Raw genomic sequence first — 22,275 nt, forward strand, 5'->3', positions numbered from 1 at the left:
TCTCAAACTTGAGGCACAATTGGAGAGATAATTTATTGTATATTGAAACTCTTCGACTCTTTTGGTCTTTGTAGTATTTAATATCATGGCAGGGGAGATCGGTGATGTAACACAGAGATCGTTGTAACACGTTCAATATCTCAAAATATATGACAGATATTATTACACGGTTCAGATAAACAGCGCGTCCCAAAATTATGGTATTTCTGGGAAATAAGGGGTTCCTGAGGTCATACGAAGTAACTTTTTCCTTTACAAAAATTTTCTCCGAGGCATCGTTCACGAGTTATTAACGGAAAACAGTGACCAATGAGAGGCGAGCTTAAAGAGCGGACGAAGTCCAGTTACGCTCATTGACTCGGCCATCTCGCGCCAGTTGATCTCGCCTCTCATTGGTCACTGTTTTTAGTGAATAACTTGTGAAGGAAACGGTGGATTGCATTTTCGCCAAGGAAAAAGTTACTTCGAATGATCTCAGGAATTTCCTCATTTCCCGGAAGTAGTATGATTTTGCGACACGGAAAGAAGGAGGTTGAATGAAGAGTTGAAGCATTTGGAAACAAAGGAATGTAAGTGACATTTCAACGCTTTCCAGGTACCTTCTAATGGCTAATAATGTCGTAGATATTTCAAGATTCTCAACATCATTCCGGTTCGTGAATATTCGCAGATAACATCATTCATGATATCTATCGACTATATCATCGATGCAATATTGTCAATATTCGTTGACACCACTTCTGAATTGTTTGTATTTAATCATTTTCGCGTATAAATAATCTGAGTTGTCCAAGCTTTGTTTTTCCAATTAAATGAAAAACGAATATTCACTTCGAAAGATCTTTAACATTGTTTTCATATTTATTTGTAAATATTTCAGAACTCGGATATGTATTTTGATGTTTCGAATTCGTTGCAGAAAATATGTCGAATAAAATCTAGAGGGTAAAGGTCAAAGTTTATGTATTCATTATATTCACATATCGACTCTTGTTAACAATAACATTTTAACTACTGAGTTTCGGGGGTTACATAATTCATTATTGTTGTATTCTAAAAACACTTTATATTCTAGAAACACTTTGCGGAGGTGGAACACCCTATTATCTCGTTCACATCACAAACTGATTCTATAGGGACTGAGAACTTGGCATGAATTTAGTTTACATTTTCACTGCGACGATGCATGGTCTGCCAACCAAAATATATTATTCTAAAATATTTCTAAGAAAAAATTAAAACACGTCCGATTAAACAAGCTTTCTATCATACCGCGGGAATTTACTATGCACACGTTTTTAAGGGTCGTTTATTGGGTTATGCAAATTCTAAAAGATCTGGCTTTTCAAGGATGACATTTTTTTCCATCGAAATTCCACAACATGAACAGAACGCTTTCAAAAATTTCTTCTTCAATCCGTGGCATAGTTTCCTCCGTCGCGCGAGTTATTTATGCTTATTGTTGGTCTAGGTTGTCACTCGACGATACGGACATCTTCGAGATCAAACGGTTTGAAACGATCTTCTTGGGTCTTCATCCGAAACAGATTGATTTCCCACCGTGAAGTACACGGTAAATTGTCGATTCGATGGAACACTCTTTTCATCAGCAACATAATCTGGGTAACCCCTCCTTTCTTCAATAATTTCATTCAGTTGAAAATAACGTGTGGATATATTTCGAAACTGTTTTATTGGGTTGCGACTAAGTAATTGCCGATTTGTTCAATGAAATAAAAGATTTCTTTTTACTTGGAACGAAGTTTAATCTGTAATGGATTTTCCATTTTGTTCGATGACCTTTCGCCATCTCCCTGACAACTTGAAAATTCCACGCTCGTAGATAGTCTGATCCTTTTCGACCAAAAACTGAGTTAAGTGAGATTTTACAGCGTCATCGTCATTAAAAGTTTTACCACGAAGGGAGTTGTCCAGGGATCGAAATAAGCGCTGGAGAATGGCACCTTTACGATTGACCATTTCTGGTCGCTTTTCCTTGACCGCTGCATTCAATTTGTCCAGTTGCTAACATTGACGGATAATAAAAAATAACATAATAATAATAATAATAATAATTTTATAATATAACATTTACGGATATCATAAAAATGGGAGTGAGAGACGTCTATAACTGAAATCGGCAATTACTTAGTTGCCAACCCAATATAATAACAAGCATTTTGTAACAGCAAATGCGTTTATGTAGATACATTGATCGCGCAGATTTCTCATATTATTAAAATAAAACTGAAGCTCTACCGTCGAATATTACTGATGTATCTCTGACAAAATGTTGTTTTGTTTCGATTCTAAGTGAGATAAATTAATAAGGTACAACATAATCAACTAAACCTAAAGGAATAACAAACCCTTCGTTGAAACTTTTGAAACTTCATCGGAACTTTGATTTATTTGTTATCGTATTAACTGTTTCATATGCATATGTTAAATTTTGACGTATTGCGACAATACTGTTTTCTTTTAATCGATAAACGAATCTTTTAACATCGAAAATTATAAACAGACTCTAATTTTGCATATTTCGATTGACTTACAATTTCGATGCGATTAAATAGAATGCCTCGATTCTATACAATTTTTACAATCGTTAGGTCAACAGTATAAACAGTATAAACAGATTTTAATTTCGTTTCATGTAACATTTCAGTTAACTTACTATTTCGATGCAATCAAATAAAATGCCTAGGTTTTATACAATTTTTATGATCGTTCGATTAACAGTCAAAGTGTTTGAAAAAATCCACCCACATGATTGATAATTACCAAAGAGAGAGGTGTGTGTGTGTTGAGCCTTTCGAAATACTGATTTCTGCTATTTTGGTATTCATTGCAACGTGCGTGAAATAAAACTAAAGAAAAATAACGATAGATAATAATTAAAAATGGAAGAAGTGAACGTTCACGGATAATAAAAAATGACATAATAATAATAATAATAATAATTTTATAATATAACATTTACGGATATCATAAAAATGGGAGTGAGAGACATCTATAACTGAAATCGGCAATTACTTAGTTGCCAACCCAATACTTTCGGGATATTAATTTAGAATCGTACGAAAATATTTGGTGTTCGAGACGAATTCGAAGGCGCCACGGACCTTCGGACCGAAACGAAATTCGTCAATTATTTATCGCGCGAAGAATGATCTATGTGCAATTATTTGTTGAATCGTTAGTTCCATGCAGTTCGAAAGCGTTGCGATTCACGCGATCGCGTGTCGGCAGGTGTTTGTCGAATTCATCAAACGGTATCGATTCTCCCGTCACCGATTCGGATCGAGGTTCCGGCGAAAATACATATATTCCCTTATTTCCGAAGAAACTTTTTTATGAAGTCATTAGCGGGGCTGCAGCGATCGAACAACAGAACACGGAGAAGACACGTGGATAATTAAAATCGGTGAAGTCATAGAGAGATACGGGTGAAAGTGTTGCCGTTTACATTAGGGGAGCTCCGTTCCATTGTATACAAGCGTCTTGCCATCTGCAAGCGATAAAAGACATAGTCAATGGCTTGCTATTTCGTCCCTGATGACATGGTTAACATGCTGTCTTAATTACACTGTTCAACGAACTTTAACTCTTCCTGCGCATTTCGATGAACAGTCAATTCTTACAAATCTTTTTGGTAAAAACAGATCTTTCTTTTGCAATCAACAAATTGATAACGATCAGCTGAATAAAATTTGCAATGAACATGTTCCAATTAACATTCTTAGCGTTAACAAGATGAAAATTGCGCAAATAAGAATTAAATTGTGCTTACATTAAATAGTAAAATAAATAAATCTAGTAGTAATATAATAAGTAATAGTAGTATAAAGTAATAATAAAATAAATAATAGTAAAATAATAGTAAAATAATAGTAAAATAAGTAATAATAAAATAAATAATAGTAATAAGTAATAGTAAAATAAATAAAATATCGACAATATGTCGATATAATCGATAATTATTAATTTCTAAACATGTAAGACAACAATTAAATTATTATTAAAATGCAATATGCCAAGTTCTAAAGAATGCGAGTAAATTTACTCAATTGCGATCTTTCTTTTTCTAAAAGAAGAAACTAGCTAGAGTTGAATCTTTTGTTTTATTCGACTTCTGGCAGCACTTTTACTTAATTGTACGTCCTGTAAATTTCACAGGGACTCGTGTTAAATTCGCGTTCATATGTATTCCTCTTTATAGTTGATTAAAATATAGAGAACATTCTAATCGGTCATGCTATTTCCGTGGAAACTATAGTAAAATACTTAAAGCATTTACTTGGAGCGAATCAGTTTTTCCAAAGGTGTCGCAGCCATGTCCGTTAGCTCTTTGCTCGGCCCATCGAATTCGGAATCATTGTCAGAATTTGATCTGGTGTCCACGGTCAAGGTAGCATGACTGCCGCCGCACGTGAAGTATTGAACCTCGAACCTGACCGAACCAGAAAATACACGTAATACACGTAAACGAAGCGAGTTCAAACGATTTTCTTAACTAAAACGATTTTTAACGGACTTAAAATAAAGTCATGGAACTCATGGAGCCATTTTTTAAAAGAAGAGATTTTTCACAAAACAGACTATATCAATTCGTCGTCATAAAATACAAGTTCCAACAGTTTACCCAATTCCTCTGTTTTCAATAATTTCCCATGTACAATAAATTCTCCCTAATTGACGCTCAGCTTGTACACAAAAATTGACAATTTGGGAAAAGGTTATAGGTTATATATGTATAATGTTATATATTTATATATATATTTATATTAATATAATTTATATAAATATATTATAATTATAAATATAACCTATATATAATATAAGTTATATATATAATATAATATATTATATATATGTATATATAACCTATAACACAATATACGTATGTAATATATATTATATTATAATTATAAAAACGAGCTGTAATATCACATTTATAATCGTACCTCCCTTCTCAAATTGTCCAATTCTGTGTACAAGTTGAGCGTCAATTAGGGAGAATTTACTCATTGAAGTCTACTTCAACGTTATTCCAAAAATGTGCGTCTACACGAACGTTGCAGTGCACGTCTTCATTTTCCTCATTTTTCTTCCTTCAGCAACGAAATAATTACCTGCGTTCAGCATGGTAATTGCGGAGCAGTTCCCGATTCGTGTTGAAAAGAACACCATGGTGACCATGACAAAGAGTGACCCAGATGGGCAGACTGGGCGTTTTCAACCTCGAACCCGGCTGCTTGCTGATCTGCGCGTCTCCCTCGTGAACCAGAAACCCTATTTCGCTTCTCACCAGAACGCCCCATTGCGGCACGGCCTATGGACATTCACGGGTACAGCAAAGGTCAAGGTTAGTAATGCGAGGCGATTAATTAAGGGAACAAGCAAGAACTGACGTATGTGTTTTCATCCCCCACGTGCATCACCCCATTGTGGAGGTGAGGCGATGCACGACCGGTTAACAGCAGGATCACCACGCTGATGGGACCTTCTTCCGGACAGCCGCTCAATATCGACGCTTTTGGGTCCTCGAGGTCAGCTCGTACTCTGCAACGTCGAGAAAAGGTAGAACAGTGAAGCCGTTGCACTCGAATGGCGACTCTCGGGCGCCATTAAAAATTGTAACACCATTTTTGGAAATAATTGAGCTGTTTATTTTGAAAGTGGCATAAGTCACTTATTCAAAAAAGTCGAGTTAATGGTAACACTAATTACAATTGAACGGTATCTTTTCATTTTAAAACAATTTGCAATCAATAAGTTGTGAACTATTGAGATTTGTTCGAGAGAAGTTTTGCTAATTAACGATATAACAAACATGTTTATTTTGAAAGTGGCGTAAGTCGCTGTACTCGGGAAATTAATTGCGGGGCTTAGTGTAAAAGAAATAGAAACGTGTGATAAGTGTGTGTGAAGTATTGTTTTGAATTATTTTCAGTATTTTTAAAAAACTTGTGATCACTGGACTTATTTTTATAAGTGCGAAAGAGAATAGTGCAGTTTTGTAAATTATATTATAGTGATGTGGCGGCTACACCACCAGACCCGCCAGCAGATGGCAATAAAATGTTTTATTAATTAACTTTAGATGAAAAAGATGAATTTCTAACTTTGGATTTGTCGCCAAAAAGAGGAAGACCTAGGCGTTGTTCACAAATAGAAATGGATCCGTTATACGCTGGATCTCGTTCTGTTTCTTCAGCAAAATACAAAGACACGATGGACTTGCTTAATTATATACCCCCAATATACCACAGTTATTTTAAAAATTTGAAACAAAACACGATTTCCGAGGACTTAATCACTCCTATCGATGACGAAAACTAAATTGAACCGATGTATTTTCATATAAATTACTTATACTTATGTTTCAAAATGTACTAATTATTTTTGTATTTTATGAATATTAAAATAAAAAATACTTAAATCAAACCTTTATATTAAATATGTTCATGGTATAAATTATTATTATATATGTAATTTATTCAACAATTTTAGTAAATCACTGTCCTTTCAACACATCACTTCGGTTAAATACGTCGGACAAAATTAATATATGTCAGTCATTTTTCTAAACTATTTATTTTGAAAGTGGCTCCAGTCACTTTACCGTAATGAAAAGTGGTGATTTTTTAATGTTTATACGAAATTATTTATACTGAGAAAATGATCGGTATCCTGAGATAACAAATACAAGTAAATCTTCTCGAAAGTTAGCATCCATATTTTCAAACGTGTTAAAACGCAAACCCTTATTAACGATTTAATAACGACTTAAAAACAAAGTGACTTATGCCTATGCTTAAAAAACTGTTAAAATCGCGATTATTGTACTTGCCATAATTTCGAATTAAACTAGTTTCGACGGCAAAGGGTTAACCCAGAGTTGATCAATGACGACAAAAACGATAGAGATTTCAAAGTAGATTTATATATAAACACTTGTCGCGTTGATGATATAGTCATATTGATGATTCTGTGGCGAGATTATCTCAATGGCACATTCAGTATTTAAGTTGTACTCACTTAGAGAGACCTCTGGAAAGAACGGCACTGTACAAGAGCAACTTGGCACCGGGACCACCCTCGTCTTGGAACTAAATCCAACGAAAGACACATTAAGAATGGAACGTTTGTTAAAGGAGTATAAAATACTTACCAGATACAAGTATCTCTTGATGAATATCTCGAGATCGTCGAGAGACTCGAATTCGAACAAATGAAGCTATGAAAATGAAAACACCAACTGGGTTAATCGTGCTCCTGGATCGTTAATCGTTCGTGTTGCTGATATTTTGTACAGTTCAAGTGACCGTTCATCGCTACGCGATATCAACAGGTTTAATTAATTTGAACTTTTAAGGGCCCTCGACTCTTCAGACATTTCACTTTTCGTGGTTTATTGCTCGTGAAGTGTCGTTTAAGATTTTATTTGAAACGGTGCCACGTGTACACAAGTGTACGAATGAATTCGTCACAATTGATCGATTGTAACTTTAATTTGTATTCGAAACTTTCCCTCGCCTTATTGGAGTTTCATTAATTGCTTGCGAAGTAACAATTAATAAATTTAAGAAGAAGGGGTCACGATTTTCAGTAAATTCTTCCTAATTCGCGCTCAGATTGTGCACAAGAGAGAGAGAGAGAGAGAGAATGGACAATTTTGGAAGAGGAGATACGATTATTCGAGATTATATATTATTATATTATTATATTATTATATTATTATATTATTATATTATTATATTATTATATTATTATATTATTATATTATTATATTATTATATTATTATATTATTATATTATTATATTATTATATTATTATATTATTATATTATTATATTTTTTATAGTTGTTGGCAATTAATAACTATAAAAACAAGCCGCAAGGCCCGATTAATCATAAATAAATAATCGTAAACGATTAATCCTCGCTCTTCCCAAATTGTCAATTTTTGTTCCCATGCTGAGCTTCAGTTAAGAAAATTTACAAAATTTCGCAAAATTTCGTTCCCAGACCGAACGATCACTCGAGCAAGTACGCAATCCTTGTTTGGCTTCTTTTACTCACTGTTTCCGTCAGTCCATCTTGGAAATATTGCACGCTATGTTGCAAGTAGGCTGTTTCTTGGGGCAGGACAACGATAGCTCTCGGAACGTTCGCGTTTCCGCTGATATTTTGATTCGCCGAGGAACCGGAGCTCGTTGCGACGAAACCGCCGGCGCACCGCCAAATGATCTCGGCTATCGACGAGGTTAATACATCGATTTGTCGGTCGTAGGAAGGTTTCAGTAAGCTGCCGGCATGAACAATTATTGAGATTGTTTAACCTTTTAGGTACGGCTGAATTCTGCGCGAGGCTATTTCTCTGGACGGCAGAGTCTGATACTGTATATTCTGTCTGTATATACAGGGTGTCCCAAAAATGTCTCGCAATCCGAAAATGGCGGGTTCCTCGGGCCATTGGAAGCAACTTTTTCCTTTACAAAAATTTTCTCCGAGGCACCGTTAACGAGTTATTAACAAAAAACAGTGACCAACGAGAGGCGAGCTCGGCTGGCGCGAGGCGATCGAGCCAATGAGCGGAGCTGGGCTTCGCGCGCTGGTTGGCTGGGCCGCCTCGCGTCAGCCGTACTCGATTCTTATTGGTCACTGTTTTTCGTTAATAACTCGTTAACGGTGCCTCGGAGAACATTTTTGTAAAGGAAGAAGTTGCTTCAAATGATCCGAGGAACCCGCCATTTCCGGATTGCGAGACATTTTTGGGACACCCTGTAGACTGTTGTAAATCGATGTAAAGACAAAAGAAGTGTGAAACAATGCATATGAAGACGATTATTTGGTTCAAACGATGAGCGAGTAAGCTGCTAGAGCAAGCCACTATAGTGGCGCGTCGTCCAGAGAGATGACATCCGCGAAAGCCACTATAGTGGCGCGTCGGGCCTAAAAGATTAATAATTTAGTTTCTGTTAACCCTCGTACATTCTTGAGAAATAATTGCGCAGTTCCAAAAGTAACGCAATGAAACGATATTTTTACATTGTACTTTCTTCCACAACAGTAAATCAGTGAAATCTAACTAAAAACATCATTTTTGCGCATCATGAACACACTGAGAATCATCGACCGTACATTACATTCGCTGCTGCTCATTTACAAAAAGTCGTCTTCGAATAATTTGGGTATGCAAATACATTTTTCCCTAATTCGCACTCAGATTGCGCACAAAAATGGAGAATTTGAGAAAAGGATTTTATTCGATTATTCGAGCATCGTGTCTTGTTGTTATAGTTGTTGACAATCGGTAATTATAAAAATTGTCCATTTCCGTGCGCAATCTGAGCGCGAATTAAGGAGAAATTACTGTACTTCTTTCTAGTCACGCCGATTGTTCCGATACAATGGCTTTGCACGCTACGGTCTAAGATGGCGTCTACCTTTCTGGATTCGCGCGGACGTCCTGTCTGTTGCATCTGAAGAGGAAATGCTTGAGCATGATTGCCTGCACTGCCGTGACGAGTCCCCTCGTTGTATTCCTCGTCGCGCGTAACCCGAATGCCAGGCTTTGTCCATAAGGTCGCAGGGTCAATCCCGTTCTTGCCCATTCTGGCTTCGGTGGACTGGCAGAACTCCCATAAACCACCGCCCTCAAGCCCTGTTGCACGAAATGAAATAATTAATAGCGAACAATTCGAACGTAAGCCTCGAAACCTCTCGAATTAACACGAATTCGCGCAATTATTCGTAATTTTTACCGCGATTGCGCTCCGAAATCGTACGCGTTTATCGCGTTGGGCGCCGCGTCGGTCAAGCATGGGTGACACTAATCTCTTATCTATAATTTTGAAAATACATTTTCATCGCGGTATATTCGAGCAAACTGAATTTGACTAGGACGTTTCGGACGCGAAAGAGTTGCAGTGTCATCCGCCATGATAAATTTTAACTTTCTAATTTCGGTTCGATTAACACTAGATTTACGGAACCCGTCAAAATGACGGATCACTAATGTTTTAATTTACGATTATTGATAAAGATTATTCGTAAAGATACTTACTTACTTACGGCAAATGTTACAATAACGCTTCTTAAAAATCAGAATAAAACGTCTTATTGTTACTTTCGTAAATTAATATAAAACAGCAGTTTTTTGTGCTCCGTAAATCTGGCGTTAATTAAATTGCTTCGTGGGAATTTTAGCGTTGTTATGACGCGTGCAAGTCTTTAAATGTTTAACAAAACTTATAACTTTAACAAAACAAATTTAACCCTTAGCACTCCGAACCATTCTGGACGTTGGCTACCAGCTACTCAGCGCCACTTTTCGGCAGAAACGGGCATTTACAGATCCTCGTATTATTTAGTATGGTTTTGGAACTAACTAACATATTATAATGATATTGGACTTATATGAATTTGGCTGAAATCGAGAAATTTGCAAAAAAATCAATATTTTATTTTTTATAATTTTGTTATTGTTTGTTTTATAATTTTGTTTCGTTGTTGTAATCGCTATCTATGCGAACTCTTTCTCTCGTCGCCTTGTTGCTTGGACGATATCACTATCGCTGCTATCAAAACGATAGACTAACTGTAGAAGAAAACCTTCTACAGTTAGTCTTTCTAACATATCTGTATAAACGTCTATCTGGAGCTCATCTTCGCTACTATTTGTGTCATGAGACTCATTCGTGTTTGAACGTTTTGCCATTGTTCTAATAAAAAATATGAATAAATACATAGGTTGAAAATATCTAATTGTCATTACTAACTCACAAGATGATATTTACCAAAAAAACTTTTACCGAACAATTTATTTACCAAGAGAAGAATCACTTTTCCGATTTTCTCACCCGTTAGATCTATCTATACAGCTCGACGCTTCAAACCAGACTGAGTTCAGCTTTGAAAATCTTTTCCACCAGATTTTATGATTATAAATCTCTCTATACAGTGCGTGTTATGTTCGCATACCGACCTTTCTTCTACAAACTTGCCTCATCGCTCTTTTCAAATAGCGCCTTCGAAGTGCTCGGACCGTCGTGAGCACGCCTCTCACGTTCTCGTCAAAACCCGCTGACATTTCTTGTATATATCTTAGTAATTTTACTATATTTTGATTTGATTTCTTGTGACATTTCAAGAGAAAACTTCAGGGAAACATGCATGTCTGAAAAAGTTACGCTGAAATAACTGAATTCCCCGTAATCACTAATAAACTTGAATGTCCCACGAGAGGGGACATCCGAGTGATATGCTAGAATTACGATGTCCCACGAGAGGGGAGAGCGGAGTGCAAAGGGTTAATGTTTTTAATTATCGACCATCGGAAGCTTAAGTCACTTTGCAGTTGAAAAATGTAAGTAATTAGAACATTTCGAACAAAACGAATAAACGAATGAAGCAAATTACCATGCAGATTTCCTCCTCGATCGGTTTCCCGCCGATTACCGCCGTCTTGACCAGCGCCCTCGTGTTCCGCGGATAGATAATTTTCTCTGGAACAGACACACGAGGCATTAAAGTCACCCAGCACCGTCGAAACGTCCACAATTCAGTATCCACCTGGATAGAGTTCGTCCGGCTCCGCCATGAGAGCTGCGCACCTTGCCGCTCTAGTGGACAATAGCATCCTTCGAGCTTCAACTTTCGAGGAAACGAAACCACTGAACGCATATACATACGAGATTAACTGACGAGTTAATATTCAATCAGAAGGTCGAATCAGTTGACGCTGATCAGGATAATCGGGGACCGATGTGTGCGTTGACATAGTCCATCGATGACCGAACCTCTCGAGAACCACGAAGTTTTGCTTCCAAAAGAAGAAGGTACACCGAACGAAGTGAATAAATAAAATGACGTCGACAATGTCAGGTTTATCGACTCGGAGATAATGGTTTATCCTACTTGGAGAAATCCGTTCGCGGGGTTTGATCGGATGGAGCAACGATTCCGCCGAGGTGTCCAGGACCGGGATGCCTGACCGATTGTCACCACTGGGTGATGCACGCTCGCAGAAACGGCGCACCAAGCTATCGAATATCAATTGGGATTCGTGCCGGATTCCAGGTCCCTTTATATACGCTTATCCGGGCTGATATCTCGAGAAGTCCGTGAAAGTTGAAGCGCACGAAACGCGTCAATTCGGATGTCCGAAGACACTCGGGAGGATAGACGATAGACATGCCCCAATAACGTCTGTCTGTCTCTCGGCCATACATGTCTCAGACCACGCGAGCAATTTAATCCTGTTGTGAATCGGCGTGCGCGATTCCGCCGGATCAAAACGACGTACAGCTTCTTCGGCAAGCCACTCGGCCATCTTAATTACCGCTGATCGAACACTTGGCACGACTTTCCGTCGACGACGAGTGCCGAACCGGTCGCTCTATGTCGACGATTTTCCTTCGTTCAACCCCTTTACGAACGCGCCAATTTACGTCACGGGCACGCTTAATTGATTAGAAAATAGTTTTCGATTTGGTTAAATTCGAAAGCACATTGGCATTTTCTATTTGCATTGTGCAAGAGCTTCTGTCACGAAGGACTCGAACGGCGCGAAATTTTCTTTTGGAAATTTAGCGAAAGCAAGTTGGAACGTTGATTCACGATTCTGGCCTTAAAATGAAATAATAAGAAATGTGTGCTAAGTTAAGGGGTTGAAGGAGGGGTTGAAAAATGCGTGACATTTTCCAACGCCACGAAAATTCACTAATGTCGAAACTTGTTCATATAATTAACCATACGCACAGACGCAGACGTCATTCGCCCCTTGAATTTGTTAAACAGATTTGCACAAACACTCCTTTATAGTTGGCAGAAGCTCGTGTTACATACACAATGTGACCAATAAATAATTACTATTCGTGCTAGAGCATTAAAATAATTTCATTAAAATGATTTGTTACCATTTAAATTGTACAATTATTGCAACGAATGAACGATCTATCCAAAGAAGTAGATCTCTTTTTTGTTTATTTATCAAGCTATGAAACCCCGTACAGGATTATTAGCAATATATTTTGTAATATATTATTACAAAATTACTATTACCTATACAATATATTATATATATATATATATATATATATATATATATATATATATAATATAATAATAATAATATAATATATATTACATATATATTATTACATATTACTTTGGATATATGAAACTTGTCAAGTAAGTAAGATCTTCTTGATACTTCGCCATAAACGCATCTTCGCGTTCTAAATAATCATTTTAAATTCATCATTTGAACAGTTTCCAGTATTAACACTTTAATGGCCGCAGGTCTGCGCAGTCAAATGTCGCCAGGGGCCGGCAATATTTATGTAAATTCATGAAATAATTCAACACGTGCGAATATACGCATAAAGCAAAACAACAACAACAACAACAATAACAACAAATTTAATATTCTTCCTTTGTGTGATAATTATGAAAACATCATACACATGTTGTTGTTGTGTGAGCGGCCATTAAAGCGTTAAATAGAAAATTATCTGGTAATAAAGAGAATTAATTACACTTACATGGAAGTGTCTGAACTGTAAAATAAAAATACTTGGTATTTATAATGTAATCAATGCGAAATTTGAAATGCAATGCCCCGCGATACTAACTGTAATCTCAAACAACATTGCACCGTTGCGCTCCGGAACAAATTGACGACCCTGGATTTCCATTAAATTCAATAAGATGTGCACAGAGGTGGGACAGCCGATGTGGTTAAACCGCCGTTTTTTCTATTTGCCGGAGCATGTAACGCGGACTGCACTTCCGCAATTTTTGAAGCTGCACCGTCGGGGAAAATTGAAAAAGCCGTTCCGACCGAAACCCACTTAACGCGCTACCATTTCATTTGCTGCTTTAACATTACAGTTAGAAATACATCCGTATGTACATTCATTCATACATACATACATTTATACGTACATACGTACATACATACATACGTATACCGTGTTCCGCAAGAACTGCCTGGCGTCGCGTGACGTCTCGAGCTTCGAAAAAATGTAAGCCAGTTTCATTCTCGACCGGTTTTTTTTTGCTCTTACTGATAGAAAAATTGTTTTGGTGCCTGTCGGCGAGCTTCGCAGTAGGGCGAAAGGGAATGGCAGCGAAAAACGCTGTTTAAATCACGCCACCGCACGTGTATATTGGCTGTACAAAGTATTCGCACGCTCTGATTTCTAATATTGGGTTGGCAACTAAGTAATTGCCGATTTGTTCAATGAAATGAAAAAATTTTTTTTTACTTGGAACAAAGTTTAATCTCTAATGTATTTTCCATTTTGTTCGATGACCTTTTGCCATCTCTCTGACAACTTGACAATTCCACGCTCGTAGAAAGTCCGATCCTTTTCGACCAAAAACTGAGTTAAGTGAGATTTTACAGCGTCGTCGTCATTAAAAGTTCTACCACGAAGGGAGTTGTCCAGGGATCGAAATAAGGGGTAATCCGATGGCGCGAGATCAGGGCTATATGGTGGATGTAACATCAATTCCCAACCAATATCCATCAATTTTTGCCGAGTGGACAAAGACGTGTGCGGCCTAGCATTGTCCTGCTGGAAAATGGCACCTTTACGATTGACCAATTCTGATCGCTTTTCCTTGACCGCTGCATTCAATTTGTCCAGTTGCTAACATTCACGGATAATAAAAAATAACATAATAATAATAATAATAATAATATAATATAACATTTACGGATATCATAAAAATGGGAGTGTGAGACATCTATAACTGAAATCGGCAATTACTTAGTTGCCAACCCAATATAATAACAAGCATTTTGTAACAGCAAATGCGTTTATGTAGATACATTGATCGCGCAGATTTCTCATATTATTAAAATAAAACTGAAGCTCTACCGTCGAATATTACCGATGTATCTCTGACAAAATGTTGTTTTGTTTCGATTCTAAGTGAGATAAATTAATAAGGTACAACATAATCAACTAAACCTAAAGGAATAACGGATTCTTCGTTGAAACTTTTGAAACTTCATCGGAACTTTGATTTATTTGTTATCGTATTAACTGTTTCATATGCATATGTTAAATTTTGACGTATTGCGACAATACTGTTTTCTTTTAATCGATAAACGAATCTTTTAACATCGAAAATTATAAACAGACTCTAATTTTGCATATTTCGATTAACTTACAATTTCGATGCGATTAAATAGAATGCCTCGTTTCTATACAATTTTTACAATTGTTAGATCAACAGTATAAACAATATAAACAGATTTTAATTTCGTTTCATGTAACATTTCAGTTAACTTACAATTTCGATGCAATCAAATAAAATGCCTAGGTTTTATACAATTTTTATGATCGTTAGATTAACAGTCAAAGTGTTTTAAAAAATCCACCCACATGATTGATAATTACCAAAGAGAGGTGTGTGTGTGTGTGTGTGTGTGAGCCTTTCGAAATATTGATTTCTTCTATTTTGGGATTCATTGCAACGTGAAATAAAACTAAAGAAAAATAACGACAGATAATAATTAAAAATGGAAGAAGTGAACGTTCACGGATAATAAAAAATAACATAATAATAATAATTTTATAATATAACATTTACGGGTATCATAAAAATGGGAGTGAGAGACATCACACACAACCGAAATCGGCAATTACTTAGTTGCCAACCCAATAGATTGTCGATGTGTGCACTTTTTTATAATTTCGTAAGAAAGAAAAAAAAACCAGTTGTGTACAACAACGAACTTTCATTCATTTTAAAGCTTGACCCTTCTGCTTTAACAATCCAGTCATTTTGCCCTACCATCTTTTTATATGACATATCAGATGAAAATCTGAAGAGTTGCGTTTACTATCTCAATCTAATGAAGTATTGAACCTCGAATCTAACCGAACCAGAAAATACACGTAATACGTAAACAAAGCGAGTTCAAATGATTTTCTTAACTAAAACGGTTTTTAGCGGACTTAAAATAAAGTCGCATAACGCGAGACCTGCCCTAATGTGAGACACCAGATTATTTCCATCATGGAACTCATGGAGCCATTTTTTAAAAGAAGAGATTTTTCACAAAACAGACTATATCAAAATTCGTCGTCATAAAATACAAGTTCCATCAGTTCACCCAATTCCTCTGTTTTCAGTCATTTCCCATGTACAATAAATTCTCCCTAATTGACGCTCAGCTTGTACACAAAAATTGACAATTTGGGGAAAGGTTATAGGTTATATATGTATAATGTTATATATATTTATATATATATTTATATTAATGTAATATATTTATCTCAATCTAAAATGTGCAATGTGTAAATTAAGAATTCAAATTCAAAAATCTTTACGTATAGTGGCCCACAAAAGTGTTCGTATACATTTTAAAATTAAAAATGATTTTGTTATTAAAAGTGATTTTAAGTTATTAAAACATTTTAATAAGTTTTTTAAGGCTGGACTATGTAACTTGAATTTTATTAAGATGATGGTGGTACTAGTCTATCAGACGATGACCAAAATGCTTTTTTCTAGATTTTGCTATTACTTGGAATGGTAAAAAAAATGTCTCCAATTGTTCCTCATCTTGTAGACAGAAATGGACAACTTTTTGGGAAGAGGAGACACGATTATTCGAGCCTCGCGGCTCGGTTTTATAGTCGTTAACAATCGGCGACTATAAAAACGAGTCGCGAGGCCCAAGTAATCGTATCTCCTCTTCCCAAATTGTCCACTTTTGTTTACAAGCTGTGGAACAATTGCAGAGAATTTTCTGCACTACTGATACAAACCTTCCGATCCGTAACATTTTTAAGAAAGAACGTGTCTCCAGTTCACGGAGACAATGCGGCAATTAATTAGTTTAAGACTGGACCAGTAGAACACAATAGAAACAAAATACACAAAATCTCACGTTGTTTTATTCGAAATAATCTTCTCTTGCTTCAATACTCTTGTTACAGCGATTCAAAGGGGGGATTCAAATGCATGATTCAGCTGATTTTGTGGTATTGTCTCTAGTTGCCGCGTTGAAGCTGTTTGGATGGTCGGAATGTCTTCGAAAAAGTATCCTTTCAACTTCAATTTCAATTTTGGAAATAAAGAGAAGTAGCAGGGGGCCGAATCAGGTGAATATGGCGGATGATCGAGCACACGGACTTGATCTCTGGCCAAAAATTGACGAACAATGAGTTGACTTGTGAGATGGCGCGTTATCGTGCAGCAGTGTTCAACCGTCTGGATCTTGATAATCGGGACGAATACGACGCGAAGAATGGTCCGAATCGCCTCTCGGTTGATCTTCATTGCCGCCTCCATCATTCTCGGTGAAGCATTGCGGTCATTTGCAATAAAATTACGTATTCTTTCGATCGTTCCAGATTTTCGAATCGAAATTGACCTTCCCGTGTGTTGGTCATCTTCCAGCGATTCCCTACCATCCAGAAATCGTTCATGCCACACGAAAACATTTGATCGACTTAAACAAGCATCGCCATACACTTGCTGCATCAACCGAAATGTTTCCGATGCGCTTTTACCATGTCTTACGTTCGATTTAGTAGCCGCTTTTTCTTCCATGATACGATTTCAACATCGATTAAAGACTTGATCAAAAAGCTCTATCATAACGTTGTCGTTTATCATTCGATTGGCATGAATTTGAAATGATTGACCTTTCTAAGGATGCTAACGCTCGACAGATTTCGCCGCTACAGTAATTTCTCCCTAATTCGCGCTCGGATCGCGCGCAAAAATGGAGAATTTGAGAAGAGGAGATACGATTGTTCGAGTTGTTTACAGTTACCGATCGTCGACAACTATAATAAACGAGACGCGAGGCTCGAATAATCGTATCTCTTCTTCCCAAATTTGTCCATTTGTGTCAAAAAATTGTGTCACAATCGTATCATCATAGACCCCGTTCTAATACAGTTGTTGCTCCAGACAAGCGTTACGACCAAACAGCACGTGGTCATTCGTTTTCCACGGCAATGGCAAACAGAACACAACGGATGATATGTTACCCCTGGCACACGCCTCGTGCGGAATCGCGTGCTCGCGTGCAATCGAGTCTATCGAATTACGAATTCGCGTCGGAACAGGCATCTGCATTCGCCGATTACACCCACCGATATAACGCGGCTTAATTTACCCCGCAGAAGCCGGCTCCTCATCGTGAATCATCGATCTGATTCGGTTGTTCGCACCTTCTTCTTCCAAATCTTCGGCTCTTTCGAATCTTTCCAACTAAATCGTTACCGAGCCACCTTGATCACGTTCCATCGTTATCACGAGTGCTTTCATTACCTTGTAGCCAGGGACGCCAATTTTAGCCTCTCTTTAACACGTTGAATATCGACGCTGGAAGATCCCGCAAAGTTCAAACTTGTTACAATGATTGCTACTTTTAATCCTTTCGCAGCCTATAGATGCCGATGCAATTTCTTCTGCTCGAATAATGCCACCGTTATGCGAATCTTCGATGTTGGAATTCTCTGATGTCCAAATGGAATTTGATCGAGAACGATGGAACAGAGTGTCCCATAATTATGTTAACATAATTATGGGTGATTCCTGAAGCCATTTGAAGTAACTTTTTCCTTAGCGAAAATTCGATCCGCGGCTTCCTTTACGAGTTATTAACGAAAAACACTGACCAATCAGAGAGCGAGTGCGGCCGGCGCTCCGCCCGTGCGGCCAATGCCGTGTCGCGCCGGCCGTCTGACACAGCGACAATGGCCGCAAGGGCGGGACATTGACCGTACGCGATCTCTCATTGGTCACTGTTTTCTCGTTAATATCTCGTAAACGAGGACGCGATTTGAATTTTCGCCAAGGAAAAAGTTACTTCAAATGACCTCAGGAATCTCCCATTTCCGGGTGTTGATATAATTATGGGACATCCTATATTTACAACACGAGAACCAAGGTTCTACCGCACATCGTAATTAACTCTTTGCATTCAAAGCCATTTCAACTCTGAATTAAAAACAGTTTTCCTGACCTACAGTATTTCCATTTTGTACGGCTTAAGTGCATTTTTCTGACAATTAATTTTGAAACAATTACACTTTTAACAGTTTTTGAAATATAAACTTTGACGATGTTAAAATTATTTTGAAACGTTATGTAACAATTTTAAGCGGTGAGTCGGAGTCAGTCCAGTCGAATGCAAAGGGTTAATTGTCTGTCTAATTGACTGTCACCCATGTGCTGCTGATGTGACGGTCAACGTATCAATGTATTTCACTCGAAAATAACAACAAAACGTGAATAGACCACGTACGATTTTCTTGCAAAACGGGATCGAAGCTATCAATAGAAAAAACATAGAAGTTTCAACGAAACGTTAAGAGTTGTTTCTAACATTATTGACGACGACTGACGTTTCTCTTTATTTGGAGAAGATGCCTGAAGACTCAACCAATCCAATTATAGAGAAATGGTCCAGCGAATCACTTTCAACTAGTAGGTCACTATATTATATTAAATAAATATAATATAAATTATTATTATTATTATTATTAAATAAGTATATAATATAAATTATTATATATAAATTTATATTATATCTTCTCAGTTGAAGTCATCGTTCCGTGTTTACTTAATAATTTTATATTATATTTATTGAATAATAATAATTTATACCATATTTATTTAATAATAATAATTATTATTATATATAAATTATTATTATTATTAAATAAATATGATATAAATTATTATTATTAAATAAATATAATATAAATTATTATTATTATTAAATAAATATGGTATAAATTATTATTATTCAATAAATATAATATAAAATTATTAAGTAAACGCGAAACGATGATTTCAACTGAGAAGATGTCACGGACAAAGTCATAAAAGTGATGCACCATTCATGAAAATTAGGCGTGTTTGCGCAAAAATTAGTATCATATAAGTACAGAGCTTGTATAAAAAGAGGCTAATTGTACTAATTATGATGGAACTTGGCACACAGTTCTATGCAATGCGAAGCATTTAATCGAACGGGTTTCCGCCTATGGCCAAATATTCCAAACATATAATGGCCCATATTCCGAGTATGGCAAATAATCAAAATACACATAACACCACGTTGTTTCGATTGCTATATACCTTTCTGACGAAGATAGCCCGGCTTCTCAGCGCGCATTTCCATGCAGTGTCTCTTGCCGGCGGCCGAGGATGCTGACGGCGTGCTCGAAGAAGAGTTGGTACTCTCCTCGGTCTCTTCCGGTTCCTCCATGTCGATTCTGAAGCCGGAGGACGTCGAACACTGAACCGTGAAACGTTTCGTCGACCCCTAAGGACACTTCGTCATAGTCGGAGAGACGATTTCTCATTCGAAATACGAGAAACAGCAACGCATAATCGGGCCTGACCAATCAAATATTTCCGAGTATCGTGCAAGCAACGATGAAATTTATACGGTCCCTGAACACCGAGCCATGAAACGTTTCAAGATTCCAAGGACGCTCGAATATAATGCGTCGAACAACGGAAAACTGTGAGAAGATCGATTTCGCAAGCCGCTCGAAATTACCAAGGATCGTCGGTTTCACAAATAGATTCGAGTTCAATGCTCATTCGTGGAAGAAGCCGCGAGCAAGCTCCACACACGCGAGATCATTGCGCGTGCAGTCGCGTGGCCTGACAGTTTCGAGGAGCAGCAGCCGTTTCGATTTTCCAGGATCGGTCTCTCGAGGAAGGCCGGCCTCCCAGGATCACCTCGACGCGACACGTTTGATCCGCGGCGAGATCTCGGCGTCTCTTCACGGCTGCATTAACAAGGTAGAAGAGGCAGTCAAGTGCTCGTTGCTGCATCGAGCTGCCTAGACTGACAGCAGTTAATAATTCCGGCAGGTTTCGGCCGACTCGGTTCATCGCGCCGCGCACGAGCTACCCGTCCCACCAAGCTCTGAATAGGTATATGGCATAACGACGAGCCGTGAACTCGAAGAGCCGAAGGCTGGAGCGGCCGAGCACATCAGGAAATTCGTGAGCCATCACGTCCGCGCCTCGTTCGAAACAACTTTCGATCCGATCGGCGCGATCGGACATGCTGGAAACGCCGGAGAGCCTCGAACGGTCCCGAAGAAAGAAAAGTCGATTCAGGTCGTTTCGTCCAATTTGGAAAATGTTGTCGCCGTTTTAGGAGGCGTCGTTCAAATGCTTGTATGTTCACCAAGAAGATGGTCTATACGTTCACTACTTGAGCCGTTTATTTTGAAAGTGGCATAAGTCACTTTTTCAAAAAAATCGAGTTAATGGTAACGCTAATTACAATTGAACGGTATCTTTTCATTTCTTTAAAATTTGCAATCAATAAGTTGAGAACTATTGAGATTTGTCCGAGAGAAGTTTTGCTAATTAACGGTATAACAAACATGTTTATTTTGAAAGTGGCGTAAGTCGCTGTACTCGGGAAATTAATTGCGGGGCTTAGTGTAAAAGAAATAGAAACGTGTGATAAGTGTGTGTGAAGTATTGTTTTGAATTATTTTCAGTATTTTTAAAAAACTTGTGATCACTGGACTTATTTTGATAAGTGCGAAAGAATAGTGCAGTTTTGTAAATTATATTATAGTGATGCGGCGGCTACCTCCAGACCCGCCAGCAGATGGCTATAAAATGTTTTATAAACTAACTTTAGATGAAAAAGATGAATTTCTAACTTTGGATTTGTCGCCAAAAAGAGGAAGACCTAGGCGTTATTCACAAATAGAAATGGATCCGTTATACGCTGGATCTCGTCCTATTTCTTCAGCAAAATACAAAGACACGATGGACTTGCTTAATTATATACCCCCAATATACCACAGTTATTTAAAAAATTTGAAACAAAACACGATTTCCGAGGACTTAATCACTCCTATCGATGACGAAAATTAAATTGAACCGATGTATTTTCATATAAATTGCTTATACTTATGTTTCAAAATGTACCAATTATTTTTGTATTTTATGAATATTAAAATAAAAAATACTTAAATCAAACCTTTATATTAAATATGTTCATGGTATAAATTATTATTATATATGTAATTTATTCAACAATTTTAGTAAATCACTGTCCTTTCAAAACATCACTTCGGTAAAACACGTCGGACAAAATTAATATATGTCAGTCATTTTTCTAAACTATTTATTTTGAAAGTGGCTCAAGTCACTTTACCGTAATGAAAAGTGGTGATTTTTTAATGTTTATACGAAATTATTTATACTGAGAAAATTGTATCGGTATCCTGAGATAAC

General features: G+C 37.1%; 1 protein-coding gene across 3 annotated transcripts; it reads right to left on the reverse strand.

The window, feature by feature from the left end:
- Nucleotides 1-946: 946 nt before the first annotated feature.
- LOC117224724 (inactive ubiquitin carboxyl-terminal hydrolase MINDY-4B) lies at nucleotides 947-20,862 on the reverse strand. Of its 3 annotated transcripts, XM_076527400.1 has the most exons (11): nucleotides 11,929-12,459; nucleotides 11,584-11,833; nucleotides 11,431-11,516; nucleotides 9,456-9,673; nucleotides 8,089-8,314; nucleotides 7,178-7,243; nucleotides 7,045-7,115; nucleotides 5,415-5,565; nucleotides 5,136-5,335; nucleotides 4,301-4,453; nucleotides 947-3,511 (listed from the first exon to the last, which is right to left on the reverse strand). In XM_076527400.1, the coding sequence occupies exons 2-11, from the start codon at nucleotides 11,648-11,650 to the stop codon at nucleotides 3,466-3,468; spliced, it is 1,284 nt and encodes a 427-aa protein (XP_076383515.1). In that variant the 5' UTR covers nucleotides 11,651-11,833; nucleotides 11,929-12,459; the 3' UTR covers nucleotides 947-3,465. The 3 variants fall into 3 exon arrangements, with proteins under 3 accessions (XP_076383515.1, XP_033333724.2, XP_076383514.1); XM_033477833.2 differs by lacking the exons at nucleotides 11,584-11,833; nucleotides 11,929-12,459 and adding an exon at nucleotides 20,137-20,862; XM_076527399.1 differs by having other exon boundaries at nucleotides 11,584-12,459.
- Between the last annotated feature and the right edge of the window lie 1,413 nt (nucleotides 20,863-22,275).

The sequence above is a fragment of the Megalopta genalis genome, unplaced genomic scaffold (genome assembly GCF_051020955.1).
Source record: "Megalopta genalis isolate 19385.01 unplaced genomic scaffold, iyMegGena1_principal scaffold0020, whole genome shotgun sequence".
NCBI classification, from domain to species: Eukaryota; Metazoa; Arthropoda; class Insecta; order Hymenoptera; family Halictidae; genus Megalopta; species Megalopta genalis.